Source organism: Dysidea avara, chromosome 9 (genome assembly GCF_963678975.1).
Source record: "Dysidea avara chromosome 9, odDysAvar1.4, whole genome shotgun sequence".
Classification (NCBI taxonomy): domain Eukaryota; kingdom Metazoa; phylum Porifera; class Demospongiae; order Dictyoceratida; family Dysideidae; genus Dysidea; species Dysidea avara.
Genome location: NC_089280.1, coordinates 31700145 through 31720535, shown reverse-complemented (window position 1 = coordinate 31720535; position 20391 = coordinate 31700145). Strand labels below are relative to the sequence as shown.

General features: G+C 38.4%; 1 protein-coding gene across 1 annotated transcript in view; it reads right to left on the bottom strand.

Moving 5' to 3' along the window:
* The window catches only part of LOC136267015 (uncharacterized), a 176550-nt gene that overhangs the window by 132349 nt on the left and 23810 nt on the right, over positions 1-20391 (bottom strand). The window contains exons 5-7 of the mRNA XM_066062065.1: positions 19745-19927; positions 14425-14836; positions 13918-14364 (exon numbers count right to left, since the gene is read on the bottom strand). Of these exons, the coding sequence (XP_065918137.1) occupies positions 13918-14364; positions 14425-14836; positions 19745-19927 (1042 nt within the window). The remainder of the gene's footprint in view (positions 1-13917; positions 14365-14424; positions 14837-19744; positions 19928-20391) is intronic.

Here is a 20391-nt window from a genome sequence, read left to right as displayed (position 1 = left end):
ACATATAAGGAAGATCAGGGGTGAATGTGGTAATTACAACTATTATGCAATACTTAGAAGTTGTATTTAAAGCCTTAAAGGTATTAAATCAATCAGTTTAAAGCCTTTGAAGTTACTTCATGTCTTGAGAGTACTTTTGATGTACTTGAAAGTGTTTTTGATGTGGTTTGGTATAGTGTCAAAAAAGTTTCAACTATAGCACTAGCACTTTTTCAAAATGTATAAGAAACTGTATCACCAAAAGATAGTTTTATTGTGGGATTCAGTTTGTCTCAATTGAGAGCCACAGTAGACTCAATTGTAAGCCACATGAAACCCACAATGTAAAGTGCATCTTGCCTATATAGGTTTTATATTAGTAGTTTTTAAAAGAAAGAAATACTTAGGGACCCGCCGATTATGCTCATAATTTTACCTATTATGCTATGCTGCACTGCTCAAAAATTTACCTATTATGCTTAAATATATGCTCAATACTTACCCATTATACTCAAATTATGCCCAATTATTTATGCTTCAGTTCCCATGCTCTAGTAATAATTTCCAATTTATGGATAAATAATAAGTGGCTGAAGCACAAACTTACTTGTCAAAATGTATATCATAGAAAAGATCGATATACTCTAATAGAACAGTCAGTTATATGATTGTTCTATTAGAGTTACTGACTGTTCTATTAGAGTATATCGATCTTTTTGTGATAGCTATTTTGATAAGCAAGAATTCATACTATTACACAAATATTCTACCTATTATGCTAGCATTATGCTCAATGCTTTCAGACACCTATTATGCTCATAATTATGCCAGCATAATCGGCGGGTTCCTAGAAAATACTAGGTATCAAAGGAATTGTTCCTTTTGATCTTCCCAGATCAAAGGTATTATTTCTTTGATCTACCCATGCAAAGTGTTACATATTAGCTGTAACACGGAGCATTCAGGCTTTGCCTGAAATGTACGTCCTCTGCCCTCGGGCCTGCGGCCCTCGGGCAGTCCGGCATGCATATCAGGAAAAGCCCTCATGCCCGTGTTACAACTATTACATGTATACTCTGATATAATTGTTGAGTGCTGTAGTTTGCCAATGGTCAAAACTAAATTAACCATTTTAGATACCTTCTTGTGATGTTGAAGGTGTCAGGCAAACTCCAGTTAGGGGCAGGCAATAAAAGATTAGTTTTCAAAACAGGAGAGGAACATGCTTAGGTCCGCAAGATACGGGCTTAATCTACTTACCCCTGTAGATGCACCATATTATATAAAATGCACGTATCAATGTATTGCCCTACTACCCCCCTTGGACATATATAGTGGGAACAACCGAATGTTAAATGTCCCATGGTAGGGCAAACCTATTGTGTCAAATCCCCACCATTGGCTCCAGTTGTAACGTGGGGGATTTGACACAGCGTAGAAAAAATACTTGGGTGCTTAATGAATGATTGTCAAATGCCCCATAGTAAAGCAGCAGTTTCATGTCAATTCGCCTCGTAAAGCCCCCCTTACATCCAAGGGGGGTGGTAGGGTAACACATTGGTAGGTGCACAATGAGTTTGCATCATAAACCTCGCATTGAAATTTAGTCTGTCTTGCTTTTTTTCATGCTTATAGCAGCTAATGTGCTTATCCTCAAACAATCAGGTCTGGACTGGAAAAACTACAAAATTTAATTGTCTTCTACTTTTATCTATCAACTATCCAATTACTGCTAGTTTATTAAATTTCTCTTTGCTGTTGTAACTTGTTTACCATTGTGCTATAACCACTAGTCCCTCCTAGTTTATATGTCTCCTAGCAACACAAATTGTTATGTCAACAATGAGGTGAAAACCACAAAGAAGTCAAGTAATGTACTCCAAAATTGGTCATCAACAGCTGCAGTATGTTGAACACATCTTGGGAATGACTATGTTGGATGCTCACTTTAACAATAATCATAATAGTGGAAGTAAGTGTTTGTTGACATGTTAGTCTGACTATGCATGATTACATGTTTTTAGTTAGCTGTGCCTTTCCATACTGTATCCCTTTCTGTATACGCAGGGTGGATACTGATGTTGTGACTGTTGGCGGGTGAGTTTATGGTCAATGGACAAATCACACAAATGGCGAAGAAAAATAATATATGGTACCAAGACCCCACTGCTATATCAATAGTTATAAACTCTTGGTGGTACTTCATAGCCAAACACTAGTATATCTGGCTTCTTGTGCTATTGTAGTCATTGTTTTAAAAAATTTTATGGGAATGTTTACTATTACAATAATCATGCTATCATTAGAGTTTCTATAATTGTGGGTGGTTGCATGAGGGTCTACGAAGTGCTGTGACTGAAAGGTGATGCGCTGATGCTGGCTTTTTAAGTCAACGCTGAAGTTTCACAGGCACTGAAGGGATTAAAGACGTGCACGGGTAATGTAGCAGTAAATTACTTCAACTGTATCACTACAGCGGGTATGAAACAGCTAGCTATAGCTATGTACGGCCCTGCATGGGCCGGAGTCACGCTGATGAGTCATGATCAGTGGAGGCATACCATGGCGAAATTAAAACAAATCAGTGACTGCTCACAATTAAACCAAGAGTTAGTGTCTATCAAATCAGCCAGCTCGCTATGGCTAATGACCTTGCCCACTTCCACACTGTTTGGGTTTGGGAATTGAGTCGGGCGCCTCACACCTCGACGTCATGGCGGCAAGTTTGAATCTTCAAAGAGCACAAAAGCGATCTCATAAACTAACAAACAACTTTTAGTGAAATTAAATGTACAGATACATTGTGTAAAAACCCCCTGATAGCCGCAGCCTTTTTGCAATACGACTTCATAGTTGAAAGAAAATCGCTTCAATGGGATGCGATGACGAAGAAAATGAAAAAAGAACGATGCACATTTGAATAAATAATCAAGACACACGGTAGTGTGTCGTGCGGCCCAAGAAGCCGGCGCGCAACACCCGTGAGTATATTGACAGGAAGAAAGAAAACGCAATTTTCGCACCTCCGTAGCTAGCTCTGTGCTTCCTTGATGAAACAAGACGATTTTTGCTGTGGACATGCCCTTCAACTTCAGCACTCCACATTCCAAATTTGAGCGAAATCGCTTCACGGATACCCGAGATATGCGACTTCCCAAAAATTGGCTTAGTTTCTCCGTTTTAGTTTTCTTCTTAATTTTCTTCCTCTTGTCGCACACTTTCAAAAACTGCTATAAAACGCGAACGACATATCCGGTACCAACTTTGGCTGAAATCAAGACACACGGTAGTGTGTCGTGCGGCCCAAGAAGCCGGCGCGCAACACCCGTGAGTATATTGACAGGAAGAAAGAAAACGCAATTTTCGCAACTCCGTAGCTCTGTGATGCCCTGATGAAACAAGACGATTTTTGCTGTGGATATTCCCTCCACCTTCAGCACTCCACATTACAAATTTGAGCGAAATCGCTTCAAGCGTTCCAGAGATATGCGACTTCAAAAATTGGCTTAGTTTCTTCGTTTTTTTTTTCTTCTTTTTCTTCTTATTTTTCTTCCTCTTTTCGCACACTTACAAAAACTGCTATAAAACTCGAACGCAATATCCGATTGCCTTGAAATTTGGCACACTGAAGGGGGTATAACGGCGCATCACTGTACCAACGTTGGCTGGAATACGATAAACAGCAAAAGAGTTATGAGCGATTATTCACGAAAAATAACACCAATATGTTGTAACGCCTACAGGGTAAACCGCGTATGGGAAGAAGCTGAAAATCGGTGGGTGAATAGGTTAACTATTGAACCTCAAACCTTTTGTGGTTTGAAAGAAATCGAGCTAGAAATCAGGAAGATACCACGAAAAAACCAACAGTGTGTAACAATTACGCAATCGAGATTAGCTAATAAAAAACTACTACTTGCCACGCCTACCAGATAAACCGCTTGGGGCAATGCTTTAAAAATCGCTGTATAGATGGAGCAATCATCTTAGAAAGGCTCTTCAATGGCGTAGAAGAATCAGACTTAAAGCCACGGAGTTATAACACGAAATCCAACTTGGTGCAGCAAGTGCGAGATCGAGATACTCTAATAGAGCAGTCACCCTAATAGAGCAGTCACCCTGAAGAGAATTCAAGAGATCAGCAAGAAACAAGTAACCTGTATAGAGATCAGCTACAAACAAGTCACCCTGTAGAGAGATCAGCTACAAACAATTCACCCTGTAGAGAGATCAGCTAAAAGAAGTTACCTTGTAGGGAGTTCATGCAATTATGGAAAGAGATAGTTCAGCTAGAAGAAATCACCTTGTAGAGTTCAGCTACAAAGAAACTACCATGTAGAGAGTTCAGTTACAAACAAATCGCCCTGTAGAGAGATCAATAGAAGAAATTACCTTGTAGATAGTTCAGCTACAAAGAAACCATCATGTAGAGAGTTCAGCTACAAACACATCTCCCTGTAGAGAGATCAGCTAGAAGAAGTTTCCTTGTAGAGAGTTCAGCTACAAACAAATCACCCTCTAGAAAAATCAGCTAGAAGAAGTCACCTTGTAGAGACTTCAGTTACAAAGAAACCATCATGTAGAGAGTTCAGCTACAAACTAGTGACCTTATAGAGACATCAGCTAAAAGAAGTTACCTTATAGAGAGATCAGCTACAGAGAAACCATCATGTAGAGAGTTCAGCTGCAAATAAATCTCCATGTAGAGAGATCAACTATATAGAAGAAGTTTCCTTGTAGAGAGTTCAGCTACAAACAAATCACCTAGTAGAAAGATCAGCTAGAAGAAGTTACCTTGTGGAGAGTTCAGCTACAAAGAAACCATCATGTAGAGAGTTCAGCTGCAAACAAATCACCTGTAGAGAGTTCAGCCTCAAACAAATCTCCCTGTAGAAAGATCAGCTAGAAGAAGTCAACTTGTAGAGAGTTCAGCTACAAAGAAACCATCATGTAGAGAGTTCAGCTGCAAACAATCACCTGTAGAGAGTTCAGCTACAAACAAATCTCCCTGTAGAAAGATCAGCTAGAAGAAGTTTCCTTGTAGAGAGTTCAGCTACAAACAAATCACCCAATAGAAAGATCAGCTAGAAGAAGTTACCTTGTGGAGAGTTCAGCTACAAAGAAATCATCATGTAGAGAGTTCAGCTGCAAACAAATAACCCGTAGAGAGTTCAGCTACAAACAAATCTCCCTGTAGAGAGATCAGCTAGAAGAAGTTACCTTGTAGAGAGTTCAGCTACAAAGAAACCATCATGTAGAGAGTTCAGCTACAATCAAAACTCCCTGTAGAGAGATCAGCTAGAAGAAGTTACATTGTAGAGAGTTCAGCTACAAAGAAACCATCATGTAGAGAGTTCAACTACAAACAAAACTCCCTGTAGAGAGATCAGCTAGAAGAAGTTACCTTGTGGAGAGTTCAGCTACAAAGAAACCACCATGTAGAGAGTTCAGCTGCAAAGAAATCACCTATAGAGAGTTTGGCTACAAACAAATCTCCCTGTAGAGAGATCAACTAGAATATCAGCTAAAAGAAGTTACCTTGTGGAGAGTTCAGCTATAAAGAAACCATCATGTAGAGAGTTCAGCTGCAAACAAATAACCCGTAGAGAGTTCAGCTACAAACAAATCTCCCTGTAGAGAGATCAGCTAGAAGAAGTTACCTTGTAGAGAGTTCAGCTAAAAAGAAACCATCATGTAGAGAGTTCAGCTACAAACAAAACTCCCTGTAGAGAGATCAGCTAGAAGACATTACCTTGTAAAGAGTTCAGCTACAAAGAAACCACCATGTAGAGAGTTCAGCTGCAAGGAAATCACCTATAGAGAGTTTGGCTACAAACAAATCTCCCTGTAGAGAGATCAGCTAGAATATCAGCTAAAAGAAGTTACCTTGTGGAGAGTTCAGCTATAAAGAAACCATCATGTAGAGAGTTCAGCTGCAAACAAATCACCTGTAGAGAGTTCAGCTACAAACAAATCACCTAGTAGAAAGATCAGCTAGAAGAAATTACCTTGTAAAGAGTTCAGCTACAAAGAAACCACCATGTAGAGAGTTCAGCTGCAAGGAAATCACCTATAGAGAGTTTGGCTACAAACAAATCTCCCTGTAGAGAGATCAGCTAGAATATCAGCTAAAAGAAGTTACCTTGTGGAGAGTTCAGCTATAAAGAAACCATCATGTAGAGAGTTCAGCTGCAAACAAATCACCTGTAGAGAGTTCAGCTACAAACAAATCACCTAGTAGAAAGATCAGCTAGAAGAAATTACCTTGTAGAGAGTTCAGCTACAAAGAAACCATCATGTAGAGAGTTCAGCTGCAAACAAATCACCTGTAGAGAGTTCAGCTACAAACAAAACTCCCTGTAGAAAGATCAGCTAGAAGAAATTACCTTGTGGAGAGTTCAGCTACAAAGAAACCACCATGTAGAGAATTCAGCTGCAAAGAAATCACCTGTAGAGAGTTTTGCTACAAACAAATCTCTCTGTAGAGAGATCAGCTAGAAGAAGTTTCCTTGTAGAGAATTCAGCTACAAACAAATCTCCCTGTAGAAAGATCAGCTAGAAGAAGTCAACTTGTAGAGAGTTCAGCTACAAAGAAAACATCATGTAGAGAGTTCAGCTGCAAACAATCACCTGTAGAGAGTTCAGCTACAAACAAATCTCCCTGTAGAAAGATCAGCTAGAAGAAGTTTCCTTGTAGAGAGTTCAGCTACAAACAAATCACCCAGTAGAAAGATCAGCTAGAAGAAGTTACCTTGTGGAGAGTTCAGCTACAAAGAAACCATCATGTAGAGAGTTCAGCTGCAAACAAATAACCGGAGAGAGTTCAGCTACAAACAAATCTCCCTGTAGAGAGATCAGCTAGAAGAAGTTACCTTGTAGAGAGTTCAGCTAAAAAGAAACCATCATGTAGAGAGTTCAGCTACAAACAAAACTCCCTGTAGAGAGATCAGCTAGAAGACATTACCTTGTAAAGAGTTCAGCTACAAAGAAACCACCATGTAGAGAGTTCAGCTGCAAAGAAATCACCTATAGAGAGTTTGGCTACAAACAAATCTCCCTGTAGAGAGATCAGCTAGAATATCAGCTAAAAGAAGTTACCTTGTGGAGAGTTCAGCTATAAAGAAACCATCATGTAGAGAGTTCAGCTGCAAACAAATCACCTGTAGAGAGTTCAGCTACAAACAAATCACCTAGTAGAAAGATCAGCTAGAAGAAGTTACCTTGTAGAGAGTTCAGCTACAAAGAAACCATCATGTAGAGAGTTCAGCTGCAAACAAATCACCTGTAGAGAGTTCAGCTACAAACAAAACTCCCTGTAGAAAGATCAGCTAGAAGAATTACCTTGTGGAGAGTTCAGCTACAAAGAAACCACCATGTAGAGAATTCAGCTGCAAAGAAATCACCTGTAGAGAGTTTTGCTACAAACAAATCTCTCTGTAGAGAGATCAGCTAGAAGAAGTTTCCTTGTAGAGAATTCAGCTACAAACAAATCACCCTGTAGAAAGATCAGCTAGAAGAAGTTACCTTGTGGAGAGTTCAGCTATAAAGAAACCATCATGTAGAGAGTTCAGCTGCAAACAAATCATCTGTAGAGAGTTCAGCTACAAACAAATCTCCCTGTAGAGAAATCAGCTAAAAGAAATTACCTTATAGAGAGTTCAGTTACAAAGAAACTACCGTGTAGAGAGTTCAGCTTCAAAGAAATCACCCTGTAGAAAATTCAGCCATAAACAAATTGCCCTGTAGAAAGACCAGTTAGAAGAAGTTACCTTGTAGAGAGTTCAGCTACAAAGAAACCATTCTGTGAAGAGCTCACCGGCTGCAAACAAATCACCTGCACAGAATTCAGCTACAAACAAATCACCCTGTAGAGAGATCATCTAGAAGAAGTTACCTTGTAGATAGTTCAGCTACAAACAAATGACCCTATAGAGAGATCAGCTAGAAAAAGTTACCTTGTAGATTATTCAGCTACAAACAATTCACCCTGTAGAGAGAGCAGCAAGAAGAAGTCACCTTATAGAGTGTTCAGTTACAAAGAAACCACCATGGAGAGTTCTGTAATAAATATATGTATTATATATATATATATATATATATATATATATAATTTGTACATTTACTGATAAAATCAGAAATATTTAAAGTACATCTGCTTCATCTTTTCTTCTTCCTGTGGTAAAGAAAAAAGACAGGTTAAATAAGTCCCAAAGCCGCTATGGCCGGCTTTGGGGTATAAAAATACAAAAAGAAATGAAATCTAATCCAAAACAGCCAAGCTGTAAAAAAACAGTGTGGCCCTCAAAAGGCTATGGTGAAAAAAGATGTGAAATCCAAGGTGGCGGCCAAGAAATGGCTGTGATGGTAGATTAATGGTAAAAATTTTAATAACGGTAATTTAGGTGAATCTTTTGCCAAGACCAAGCGGCACAAAAATCACCTGAATTGTCGTTATTAAAATTTTTACCATTAATCTACCATCACAGCCATTTCTTGGCCGCCACCTTGAATTTCACATCTTTTTTCACCATAGCCTTTTGAGGGCCGCACTGTTATTTTACAGCTTGGCTGTTTTGGATTAGATACGATAAACAGGCAAAGAGTTATGAGCGATTATTCACGAAAAATAACTCCAATATGTTGTCATGCCTACAGGGTAAATCGCGAATGGGAAGAAGCTGAAAATCGGTCGGTGAATAGGTTAACTGTTGAACCTCAAACCTTTTGTGGTTTGAAAGAAATCGAGCTAAAAACCAGAAAGGTACAACGAAAAAACCAACAGTGTGTATCAATTACGCAATCGAGAGTAGCTAATAAAAAACGACTGCTTGCCACGCCTACCAGATAAACCACTTGGAGTAATGCTTTGAAAATCGCTGTACAGATGGAGTTATCATCTTAGAAAGGCTCATCAATGGTGTAGAAGAATCAGACTTAAATCCACGGAGTTATGACATGAAATCCAACTTGGTGCAGCAAGTGCGAGATCGAGATACTCTAATAGAGCAGTCATCCTAATAGAACAGTCACCCTGAAGAGAATTCAAGAGATCAGCTAGAAACAAGTGACCTATATAGAGATCAGCTACAAACAAGTCACCCTGTAGAGAGATCAGCTAGAAGAAGCTTGTAGGGAGTTCATGCAACTATGGAAAGAGATAGTTCAGCTAGAAGAAATCACCTTGTAAAGTTCAGCTACAAAGAAACCACCATGCATGTAGAGAGTTCAGCTACAAACAAATCGCCCTGTAGAGAGATCAATAGAAGAAGTTACCTTGCAGAGAGTTCAGCTACAAAGAAACCATCATGCAGAGAGTTCAGCTGCTGCAAAATCACCTGTAGAAAGTTCAGCTACAAACAAATCTCCCTGTAGAGAGATCAGCTAGAAGAAGTTTCCTTGTAGAGAGTTCAACTTCAAACAAATCACCCTGTAGAAAGATCAGCTACAGTGGCGTAGCCGGGAGTTTTGAAAGGGGTTTTCCAAATGACAGAGCAGGGGGTCTGGGGGGCACAGCCCCCCGGAAAATATTTGAGTTTTACACCCAAAATGCATGCAAAAATAGCCCGGTGTGTACAAATAGTAAGTTATTGACTTTATACATGTATGCTTAAAGTTACAGCTAGGTTATATTAATTTTTGTTCCATTATTCTACGATTTTTCTGCTGCTTTCATTCTACGATTTTTACGATTATTCTACGATTCTACGATTTCTACGATATTAATTTTTAATAAGTTTTTCAAACTCATTTTCAAAGGGGTTTTCGAGAAAACCAGGAAAACCCCCTCGCTACGCCACTGAGCTAGAAGAAGTCACCTTGTAGAGAGTTCAGTTACAAAGAAACCACCATGTAAAGAGCTCAGCTACAAACTAGTGACCTTGTAGAGACATCAGCTAGAAGAAGTTACCTTGTTGAGAGTTCAGCTACAAAGAAACCATTCTGTAAAGAGTTCAGCTGCAAACAAATCACCTGTACAGAATTCAGCTACAAACAAATCACCCTGTAGAAAGATCAGCTAGAAGAAGTCACCTTGTAGAGAGTTCAATTATATACAAAGAAACCACCATGTAGAGAATTCAGCTACAAACTAGTGACCCTGTAAAGACATCAGCTAGAAGAAGATACCTTGTAGAGAGTTCAGCTACAAAGAAACCAGAACTCAGCTACAAACAAATCACCTATACAGAATTCAGCTACAAACAAATCACCCTGCAGAGTGATCAGCTAGAAGAAGCTACCTTGTAGAGAGTTCAGCTACAAAGAAACCATCATTTAGAGAGTTCAGCTTCAAACAAATCAACTGTAGAGAGTTCAGCTACAAACAAATCTCCCTGTAGAGAGATCAGCTAGAAGAAGTTACCTTGTAGAGAATTCAGTTACAAAGAAACCACCATGGTTTACTAGTGACTAGTTCTGGTTTACTAGTTCTGGTTTACTAGTGACCCTGTAAAGACATCAGCTAGAAGAAGTTACCTTGTAGAGAGTTCAGTTACAAAGAAACCACCATGGTTTACTAGTGACTAGTTCTGGTTTATTAGTTCTGGTTTACTAGTGACCCTGTAAAGACATCAGCTAGAAGAAGTTACCTTGTAGAGAGTTCAGCTACAAAGAAACCATCATTTAGAGAGTTCAGCTTCAAACAAATCACCTGTAGAGAGTTCAGCTACAAACAAATCTCCCTGTAGAGAGATCAGCTAGAAGAAGTTACCTTGTAGAGAGTTCAGCTACAAAGAAACCATTCTGTAAAGAGTTCAGCTGCAAACAAATCACCTGTAGAGAGATCAGCTAGAAGAAGTTACCTTGTAGATCGTTCAGCTACAAACAATTCACCCTGTAGAGAGAGCATCTAGAAGAAGTCACCTTGTAGAGTGTTCAGTTACAAAGAAACCACCATGGAGATTTCTGTAATCAATATATGTATTATATATGTGACCCGGTCTGCGAAAAGGGCTCTTATAGCCTTTCCAATTGTCCAAGTTTGGCAAATCATAACTCCTGATCAGCTAAATCTATCATCTTGTAATTACACCCTATGTTAGGAGTGTACAGTGACCAAATTGTAGGCTTGTATCTTATTCACAAGCTAAGTTATTGGTTACCATGTTTACATAATTGAAAAGGCGATAAGAGCCCTTTTCGCAGACCAGGTCACATATATAATTTGTACGATAAAATATTTAAAGTACATCTACTTCATCTTTTCTCCTTCCTGTGGTAAAGAAAAAAAAAATAGGTTAAAAAAGTCCAGCTTTGGGGTACACAAATACAAAAAGAAATGAAATCTAATCCAAAACAGCCAAGCTGTAAAAAAGTGTGCGGCCCTCAAAAAGACTATGGTGAAAAAAGATGTGAAATCCAAGGTGGCGGCCAAGAAATGGCTGTGATAGTAGGTTAATGGTAAAAAATTTAATAATGACAATTCAGGTGAATTTTGTGCCAAGACCAAGCAGCACAAAAATCCATCTGAATTGTAGTTATTAAAATTTTTACCATTAACCTACCATCACAGCCATTTCTTGGCCGCCACCTTGGATTTCACAACATAGCCTTTTTTGGGGGCCGCAAACTTTTTTTACAGCTTGGCTGTTTTGGATTAGATTTAATTAACGCATGGTAAATGGCTGGGCGATGGAACAAACTACTCCAACAATTCACCTGACTTTTCGTGTGGTAGTTACTCATTATACAAAGGTTACATGCCCCTGGTTTCGAGGTGGAATCTTTCAGTAAGCCTGAGATTTCGCCATGCGAATTTTAGAAGATTGCGTAATCGATCCCTCATGGAAATGACTCACAGTAGTGGTCGCGTGTTTGGTATTGTGGGCGCGTGCTTTGTGCTTCTTGGCCTCGCCACTCACTACCGTGAGTCTTGATGTTTGTAACTGTGTATTTTGCATGCAGGATATGCGCTCCAGGCGTCATGCAGTGAACTACCAGCTGATGACCAGTTGGGATACCAGCTGATGCGCTGGTAAACAACCAGCTGGAACAACAAGGTAATGAGTAATGTAATACTTGTACTGGTAGTTGTATTATACATCTTCATCCTTCATCTGGCTTGCTAGCGGCTGGAATTATTTTCCACTCGGCTTAACTACTACTCTACTGTGAGTCTGTAATAGCTAAACAAGAAGCCGATGCAGTGCTGCATATAAAACAATGTGTAACTATCTCCTGTATGTTGTGCATGGCTGTATGCATAATATTATAGACTGTGATCACTGTGCCAATGCCACACCGCTGATATACTGGCACATCACCAGTGGCCTCTAGTTACAACAGAGTCTGTTGTGCCATATTGGCTTGATTGGGATCAATTGCTAATTGTGCCTTCACCATGTTCCTTGTTCTGCATAGCCTCACTTCATTGTTCAGAGACACGTCACACCTACAATATATAGTTTCTTTCAATATAGCTAACTTAACTTGGTTTTTGTGTAGGTTGTGTTTTAATATGGTGGTTTTCTGATGCCAGTTAAACTCCCTTGCCTGTGTACGTATACATATGCATCATTTCCACCGGTACACACACACTACTCTGAGTGCTGCCTATGGCACTGTTTATACTTGCCCAATGGGTAGGTTGCAACATTGGTGTATGTACTTGGTTGTATGTGATGCGGTCCTAGATAAACAATAATAATAATAGGTATTCCAGTATCTGAGAATTTTAATTAAATTCTCAGTATATTCTCCAATAGAACCCTGGCACAAAATAACAATGCACATTTACCTTGGGATTGCTCTGTCATCCGAGCACCAATGGGGATGAGAATTGCTACTGGGTTATGGAAACCTTAGTTATATCATGAACATTACATTTAAGTAAGATGTGTCATTCTGTAATCTTTTAATGCCTTGAGATGTATGCAGTGTACTTTGAAACTTTAAAAAATGAAAACATACTGTTTGATGGAAGGTATTTGCTGATGCCTACTTTAAAGTATGTAGTTATTTTTTCCAGTTAGCAATTTTCTGATGGTTGTGTCACCAACTCAAAAGTATAATCTGCTTCAAAGTTGGCATAAAAATGCTATAATTCTCCACTTAAGATATTGTTGCATCATTGTGACACCTCCACTTTAGTTGTTTACCTTTTTATATAAGTTGTTAACTTGATATTTTTACTTACTTGAGATAGCCACTTGCCTATGGGTATATACCATTGTATTGACAAGTTTGCAGTAGGAGAAACACATTTGCTCACCACAAAGTTCGCTGAGATCTAATCAACCCTAAAGTTACTCTCATTACAGTACAAACTTGCAGCTAGAAGCAAGTGCAGCTTCAAGACAGTCGAGGTTGCTAGATGGCTTCCTAATTCAATTGAACCATTTTCCTTTAAAATGTATGGGGGAGCCTTAGAAAAAAAAGTTTTTTTTCAGTTTTAAAGCACTGTGTATACCAAAGTAGTTAATTCCAGCCCAACAAACTATATAGTTCTGAGATCAGAAATCAATACTATACCTATTGACCATACAGAATGTAAAAATTAAAAGTCAGGCTGGAATGCCTAATGATAATAAAACTTTCCATTTGAGTAACTGAACATATTCTTGTCCATAGATTTGGTAAAAATTGTGATGTCAAAATAGTACATCGAAATAACCACAATGTAAGATAGGTCATGCTTCATGGAACCCCTGGATGCATAACTGTCAATTGGCTGAAAACATTTCACACTACTACAAACTACAATGTAAACAGACTTGTGAAAAGGTACCATATCCATACTTTTTCATAGCAAACAAATAATGTTATGGTTATGCTAAATAACTTCTTGCATTGATTAAGTTTGTTTTGTGTCAAAATTATGGACTAATAGCTACTGTAGCTTTACTTAAGGAAAATTTCTTATAAAAAAGTTATGAAACTTCAAAACAACTAATCAAATTTTGTGTACCTTTTCACAAATCCAGTCACCAAAATACAATTAACCTGGTATTCCATAATTTCCAATTTGGCCATCCCTTCCTGGCAGACCTTTCAAGCCAGTTTCACCTTTAGAACCAGCAAATGTTAAAATTGTATTACATTCCTTAGCATCTCTGATCATTCGGCTGTTGCTGACAGGTTCATTGTGTACATTTTGTGAAACAGAGTGAGATGGTAGCAAATGATTTTGACTAGCATAAGTCACCAAATAGTTGTAGAGCTGCTCAGCAGACATTTCATGATTCACATCAATGCTGTTGTATAATTGTCTTGTGGTTTTAATGATGTGTCCCAGTTCTGCCATACGACGTGAAATCCTCGCATCATTTGATTCAGCACATCCTGCTAAACCAGGTGGACCTGCTGGACCAGGCCTGCCAGGAGGACCTGGTAAACCTTGATCTCCAGGGAGACCAGTAATGCCATCAATACCTGTATATCCTCTATTACCTTTAACACAATAATATATCAAGAATGACATCAGATTTAAATATATATATATATATTCACCTTTCCTTCCAGGCATTCCTGGAGGTCCTCTTTGTCCAGGGAAACCATGTGGTCCTTTCAACCCACTAGCACCAGGTAATCCTGGCAGGCCAATGGAACCTTTTGCTCCCTTGTTCCCTGGATTCCCTGGCAAACAGTTTCCAAGTGATGAACACATGCAAGGTAATCCTTTAGGACCTCTGGGTCCTCTTCTGCCTTGTGTTCCAAGTTCTCCTGGCAAGCCCTTTTCACCTTTTTCACCCTTGATACCATCAACACCTTTCTCTCCATTTGGTCCATTTATCCCATTGTGTCCATTTATTCCATGATGTCCTATGGGACCTGGTAGTCCTTGAACTCCCTTACTACCAGGCAAACCACGTTGACCTTGCAAGAAAGTCACATCTTCTCTTTTTCTTCTTTTATGTTTTACCTATCAATACAATAATACACTATTGTGGAAATTAGTGGAAAAAGAATCAAGATTATTTACAGGAAATTGGGATAATCTATTAGACTTCACATACATTTCACATTGTGTAGGCAAATTTGCTAGCAAAAAAGGTTCAGATACTGTATCACACCTGTTAACTCTCACGATTTGGTCATGAGACACACGATTTCAGCCTTGATATCATGACTGCTTGCTAATCTTAGGAGTTCTCACAATTTTCAATAAAATTTCCTAAGGCACGCTAAATCTCCTTGATTTAAGCCCCAAATGCTTGTAGCAGGTATCACGTGATCAGTTAATTTCTTTTTAATTTCAGTTTTTGTGAGGTGTACTTGTGCAGAAAATCTGTGCTGAACACTGAATCCACTGCTGGATACTGATTACTCAAGAACTGAGTTGAAAGACTGATATCACGTGATTCAGCGATGGAGCAAACTTAAAGATAGTAGGTTCTTGTCATCTATATAGCTAGTAGGCTGCACTGTAGCATAGAGCTATTATAAGCTGCGGTAAACAGCAGTATTGCACCCACATAGTTAGCTAGCTAATTGTGCCTTTTAAACATTATTTTGTTAAAACAAAATTAATGTATGTGTCGTGCATGAGCCCCATCACAAAGATGGTAGGCTTCACCGCTACATAGGAGATGGGTGGCTGGCTTTCTCATGACCAGGTATGCTTTCAGGCTGAGAGATCTGACTATATTAGAGCATTTATAACAATACAGTCTCCCAAGGCTTATGTGACTTATTATTATTGATATAGACCCAAGGCGTGGTCTGGCAAAAACTGGAAAAAAGTTGCTATGGCTTCAAGTTTCACGATAGTTTACGAGAAAAGTGAGGGAAAAAGTATTGAGAGTTCTATTGCAAAAACCTTTTCTAGGCAGAATAACTCACCGTGAAACAAATATGTTAGGCCACTCCTAGAAAATTCATTGTTTCCCATTTCCTGCTCACATGCAGATTCTCTTCCCACATGGTCATTCATTATTGCTGTCAATATTCATTATTTATCCTGTGACTGCATAGGCAGCATAGCAGTAACAAGTTTAGCATTCAGAAAGCCCATTTAGCTAGCTTTTTGCTGTTAAGGTTCTTAGTTTAAATATTTCTACTGTATTCTTACCTGTAAGTCAGTTATAATTTCAAAGAAATATCTGTAATGAATAATGGATAATGAACCGCCTGCCCGCATGTATTTTTAAGGTCAATGAAATGGGAAACAAGGAATTTTGTTGGAATGGCCTTATACACTTTTACCCAGTAACTTACTTTATACCAGTGCTACTCTATCTTTTAGCACAATTCATTCGTATTAGCATTAAAAAATTAGTAGGCATAGAATGCGTACGTTTTTTGCCCTCAAAAAATGGTGGATACGCTATTTTGATGATGTAATAAAGTGCCACGCCTTAGCGTGCACATGGTATATACACAGAACCTTATATATGAGTGTGTGCATGTACGAATTATTCAGTTTGTCAGTAATTTTATCTAAACTGGAAGAGGTAACTACATCAACTGGCAGAGAATTTCAATCACGGATTGTGGCTGGCAAAAATGAGAGTATTGAAACACTTGTTTGCAGTTGTCTAAACTTTAATGATGGCCTCTAGTCAGTGTTTTAGAAGGGAACAAAGAAGAGTTGAGTTGAAGTTAACTTATACTAAATTATTAACTTGGAGGATTTTTGTAGAACATGATCAATCTGGACTGAATTAATCTGTCTTGTGGTGAGTGCCATTTCAGTCCCTGAAGCATGGTTGTTACCAGATAACTGATGCATATTCTACTATAGGTCTGACAAACGCTACATAAGTCATTGATTTCACAGTAGTTGAACATTGCTTTAAATTTTATAAAAACCACAAACGGAATGTGCCTTGTTTGTAATAATAAATATATGTTTTCTCCAACTGAGATTGTCCGTAACTGTGACACCAAGGTATTTACTAAAGCTAACGTTATTAGTAAGACAACTGTTGATGATATAGTCTGATGAAATAAGTAAATGTTTGTTTGTTATTATAGTTATATGTTCAGATGTTGATAAGTTAAAATAGCTCTATACCATTTATGGTTTTGTTTTATGCTTGTTAGCGATTATATTTTCAGCAACAGAAGAATTGATTCTATTTCAAGAAATCATACAGTACGGGAGTGCTGTCTATATGTTAGGGATCATGGAGGTTTGGGTTTTTCTGGCCAAAAAATATCACCCAAAACCAGCTTCACAGTGCCATCCTAGTATTTTGGCAGCATTGTATAACTAAGCCCAAAAGTGCCTTCAGTATGACTCTTAAATGCTTCCAGTAAGTAGCTCCAAAATTTAAAAAAAAACAAAAAACAAAACAATTACTGTATTTACTTGATTTGTGCCGCACCCTTGAATAGTGCCGCACCGAAGGTCTTTATCCTTGTTTCTGAAAATAATTAATTGTACCACACCCTCGAATAGTACCACGCTATACTTTCGTACTTACTCTTTATTAGTGCTCTCATACCTTTAGTATTAATCTCCATCTCAATTAAGGAAGGCATTGCCCTGGCTAAACTTAAATGGCTGTCACATAATCAAAATTCTGGATATTAGTTAGTAAATTGACCACGTGGCCGCACAAGGCATGACATGGTTGTGCTACAAGGACTTGAGTGAAAGAAAGTTCTTGTGTAGAAGAAGTAAGTAACAACATTATTGCGATTATTTTATAAAACCATAATGTAGAATAACTACAGTAGTGGCAGGTTTAAACTAGTAGTTGTGCACCCTTGAATAAAACTGCAGTGCGGCACAATTCCAAGGGTTTTATCCTTATTTTTGGGCAAAAAAAATTGTACCCCTGGAGTACAAATCGAATAAATACAGTATTCAATGGAGTTTTCTACTGCCTGCCTACCCACCCGCCCCCCACCCACCCGCCTGATGCGTGATGCCTTCAGACAAGCATAACTTGATTACAGCTAAGGCTATGAGATGATTATGATTTTTTCACTGTTTAATGTTGCTTTGTCCAGAGATGTGCCTTTTGTAGCATACTGCAGTATTAAAATGCACACATCATGGACTTGAATTTGTCCTCCATTGTGTCCCATTTCTTTTGCTGACAACCCAAGGTGTCAAATCGCAGTAGCACAATGCATGGTTTCCCATTTGTAAACAAAAAATCATCCATATATTTTGTGGTGACTGGATTGATTGCAGAGGCGCTTATAATACTTGTAATACTTTGTAACAGGCTGAAAATAGCTGAAAGTAAAATGGTATGGCCAGTTCACTTTTGAGTCAGCAATTGATAGCTGGGGCACACATTCAGACAAAAACATTAACTCTGGTGCTATCCTTTCTTTTGATGTGGGATGCATGGGTTCACGAGTCATAACAATGTTGCAAAAAAAACTAAACAAATAAGTATAAGAAACTAAACAAACAAGTATAAGGAAAAGTAGGAATTTTAAGTTGGATTAGGGATCATAGAAAAAGTTATGAAACAAGGGAGGTCATCTACACCTGCATTTATACTAGTGAACATGTAATCCCTAATGCAATCGTGGATATAGACTGAAGTAGGGATTAGAATTTTCACTAGTATATCTGTAGGTGAAGGTGAACTCCCTTGTTTCCCTACTTCCTTCTATAGTCTCTAATCCAACTTAAAATTTGTTGTACTTGTCAACAACAATAAGGCCATCTATCAAGATATTGTAAACAACATTAGCAGTAACCCACACATTTCTAACATACAGACATGTAGCCAGAACCCTGGCCACCCGGGCCCAGGCATGGGCATCACTAATTGTATACTATAATGATATTCAAGATTGTGATAATCTAATAGAACAGCCACCCTAATATAGCAGTCAGGCAAATTTGAGCAATAATAGCTACTCTAACAAACTGTTAAACCTACATACTGTAGCCTCACATTTAATTTGAGAGGGTTCAATGTTTAAAATTTCCCAAGTGGTATGTTGTTAGCAGAAAACCATAAAATTCAGGATTGAGATACTCTAATAGAGCAGTCACCCTAACGCAGCATATTAATAACTATAAACTGCTGAAATTACTCTCAGACTCAATTTCAGAGGGTCTACTGAACCCTGGGGGAGCATGTCCCCAGACCCCTAGGTTGGCATGCTTCACACGCTAGTGTGCAAAGCATGTCTTTCCTATATGTGACCCACTCTGGGAAAACTGGTCTTATTGCCCATGTCAGCAGTTTTGATTTTTCACCCAGAACACAAAGCTACATGAACAAACTATCTAATTTCACAATCAAAATCAGCTATACTTGAGTGGTCTGGTTTTGCTGGCTGCTTTTCCCAAGCCCAGTGGCGATCTATACGTGTGGTGTGGGGCCTTAATGAAGCTCTGGCCAGTCTGGGGATGGCTGTACAGCTCCGTGGTGTTGAACAAATACCTCTGCTGTGAATTTCCTTTCATTTTAGCCAGTTTTGAGACCTGAATGGCCCATAACTTGGCCTAGTTCATCCCTACACCTTCCTTTTCATTTTCTGAACAGCCTCTTGCCCTCCCTCTGGGCCCCTGCCTCCCTCCCCTTTTGGAGCTTGCCTGATACAGTCAACCTTGGTTCAAAAACTATCTAAAATGGTGGGAAACTTAGTTGTTGGCTACTTGCACAGTGGATGCTCTGGACAGTAAGGAATTGGTATAAATCATGTGAACATTTGGTACACATAGCTTCAACCATAGGCAAGCCACACTAAATATTTAAAACCAGCATTTCATGATACTTTTAATTATAAATAGGTGATAAGATAGATTTTCCCAGACTGGGTCACATATTGACTTGTAGGCCCTGGCATTACCAAAAGTCTGGCCACACCTGTAATAACATAATATTATAATACTTGCAAAGCATCTTACTGAATATGAAGTTGTGTTGATTTCCATTACAAGAAGACGCATTCCCTTATGTGGATTCTTATCATCAGATCTAAATATCAGTGTAAGAGCTGATGCAATATCAACTGCAACCTGAATCCTGGGATCAGTTACATTACCACAAGTCACCAGTTTATTGTGATCTATTGCCTTATCAAATTGTTTCTGTGTTAAAAATAAGTATACAGAATTAAAGTAAAATGCAATTAAAAAAGTAAAACAAATATACTTACTTGAGTCTTGTATTTTGGTAACACAATTTACTAGCATAAATTGTAAGATACCAGGTAAATAAGAGGATTACTGAATTAACTTGTACACATTTCATCAGCAGTACATACATACAATCCCAGTAAGCTTTTCAGTTGATTGTATCTTTTGTGTATGTTATCATAACTGTTGACTAGACATGAGGCTATTATACTTCAAAAATTGAGCATCATGCTTTGGAGCAGTGGTCAAAAAATCAACTGTTTTGCTTTTGAGTAATACCCATTATTCCTAAAATTATGCCACCATCTTTGGCCAATAAAATGTCAGTCTATTACTTCATTAAACCGTTATCATTAATGTTTCAGCTTGAAATAATTTTACATACTTTTAACTGGTTGCTATATTAGATTTCATTC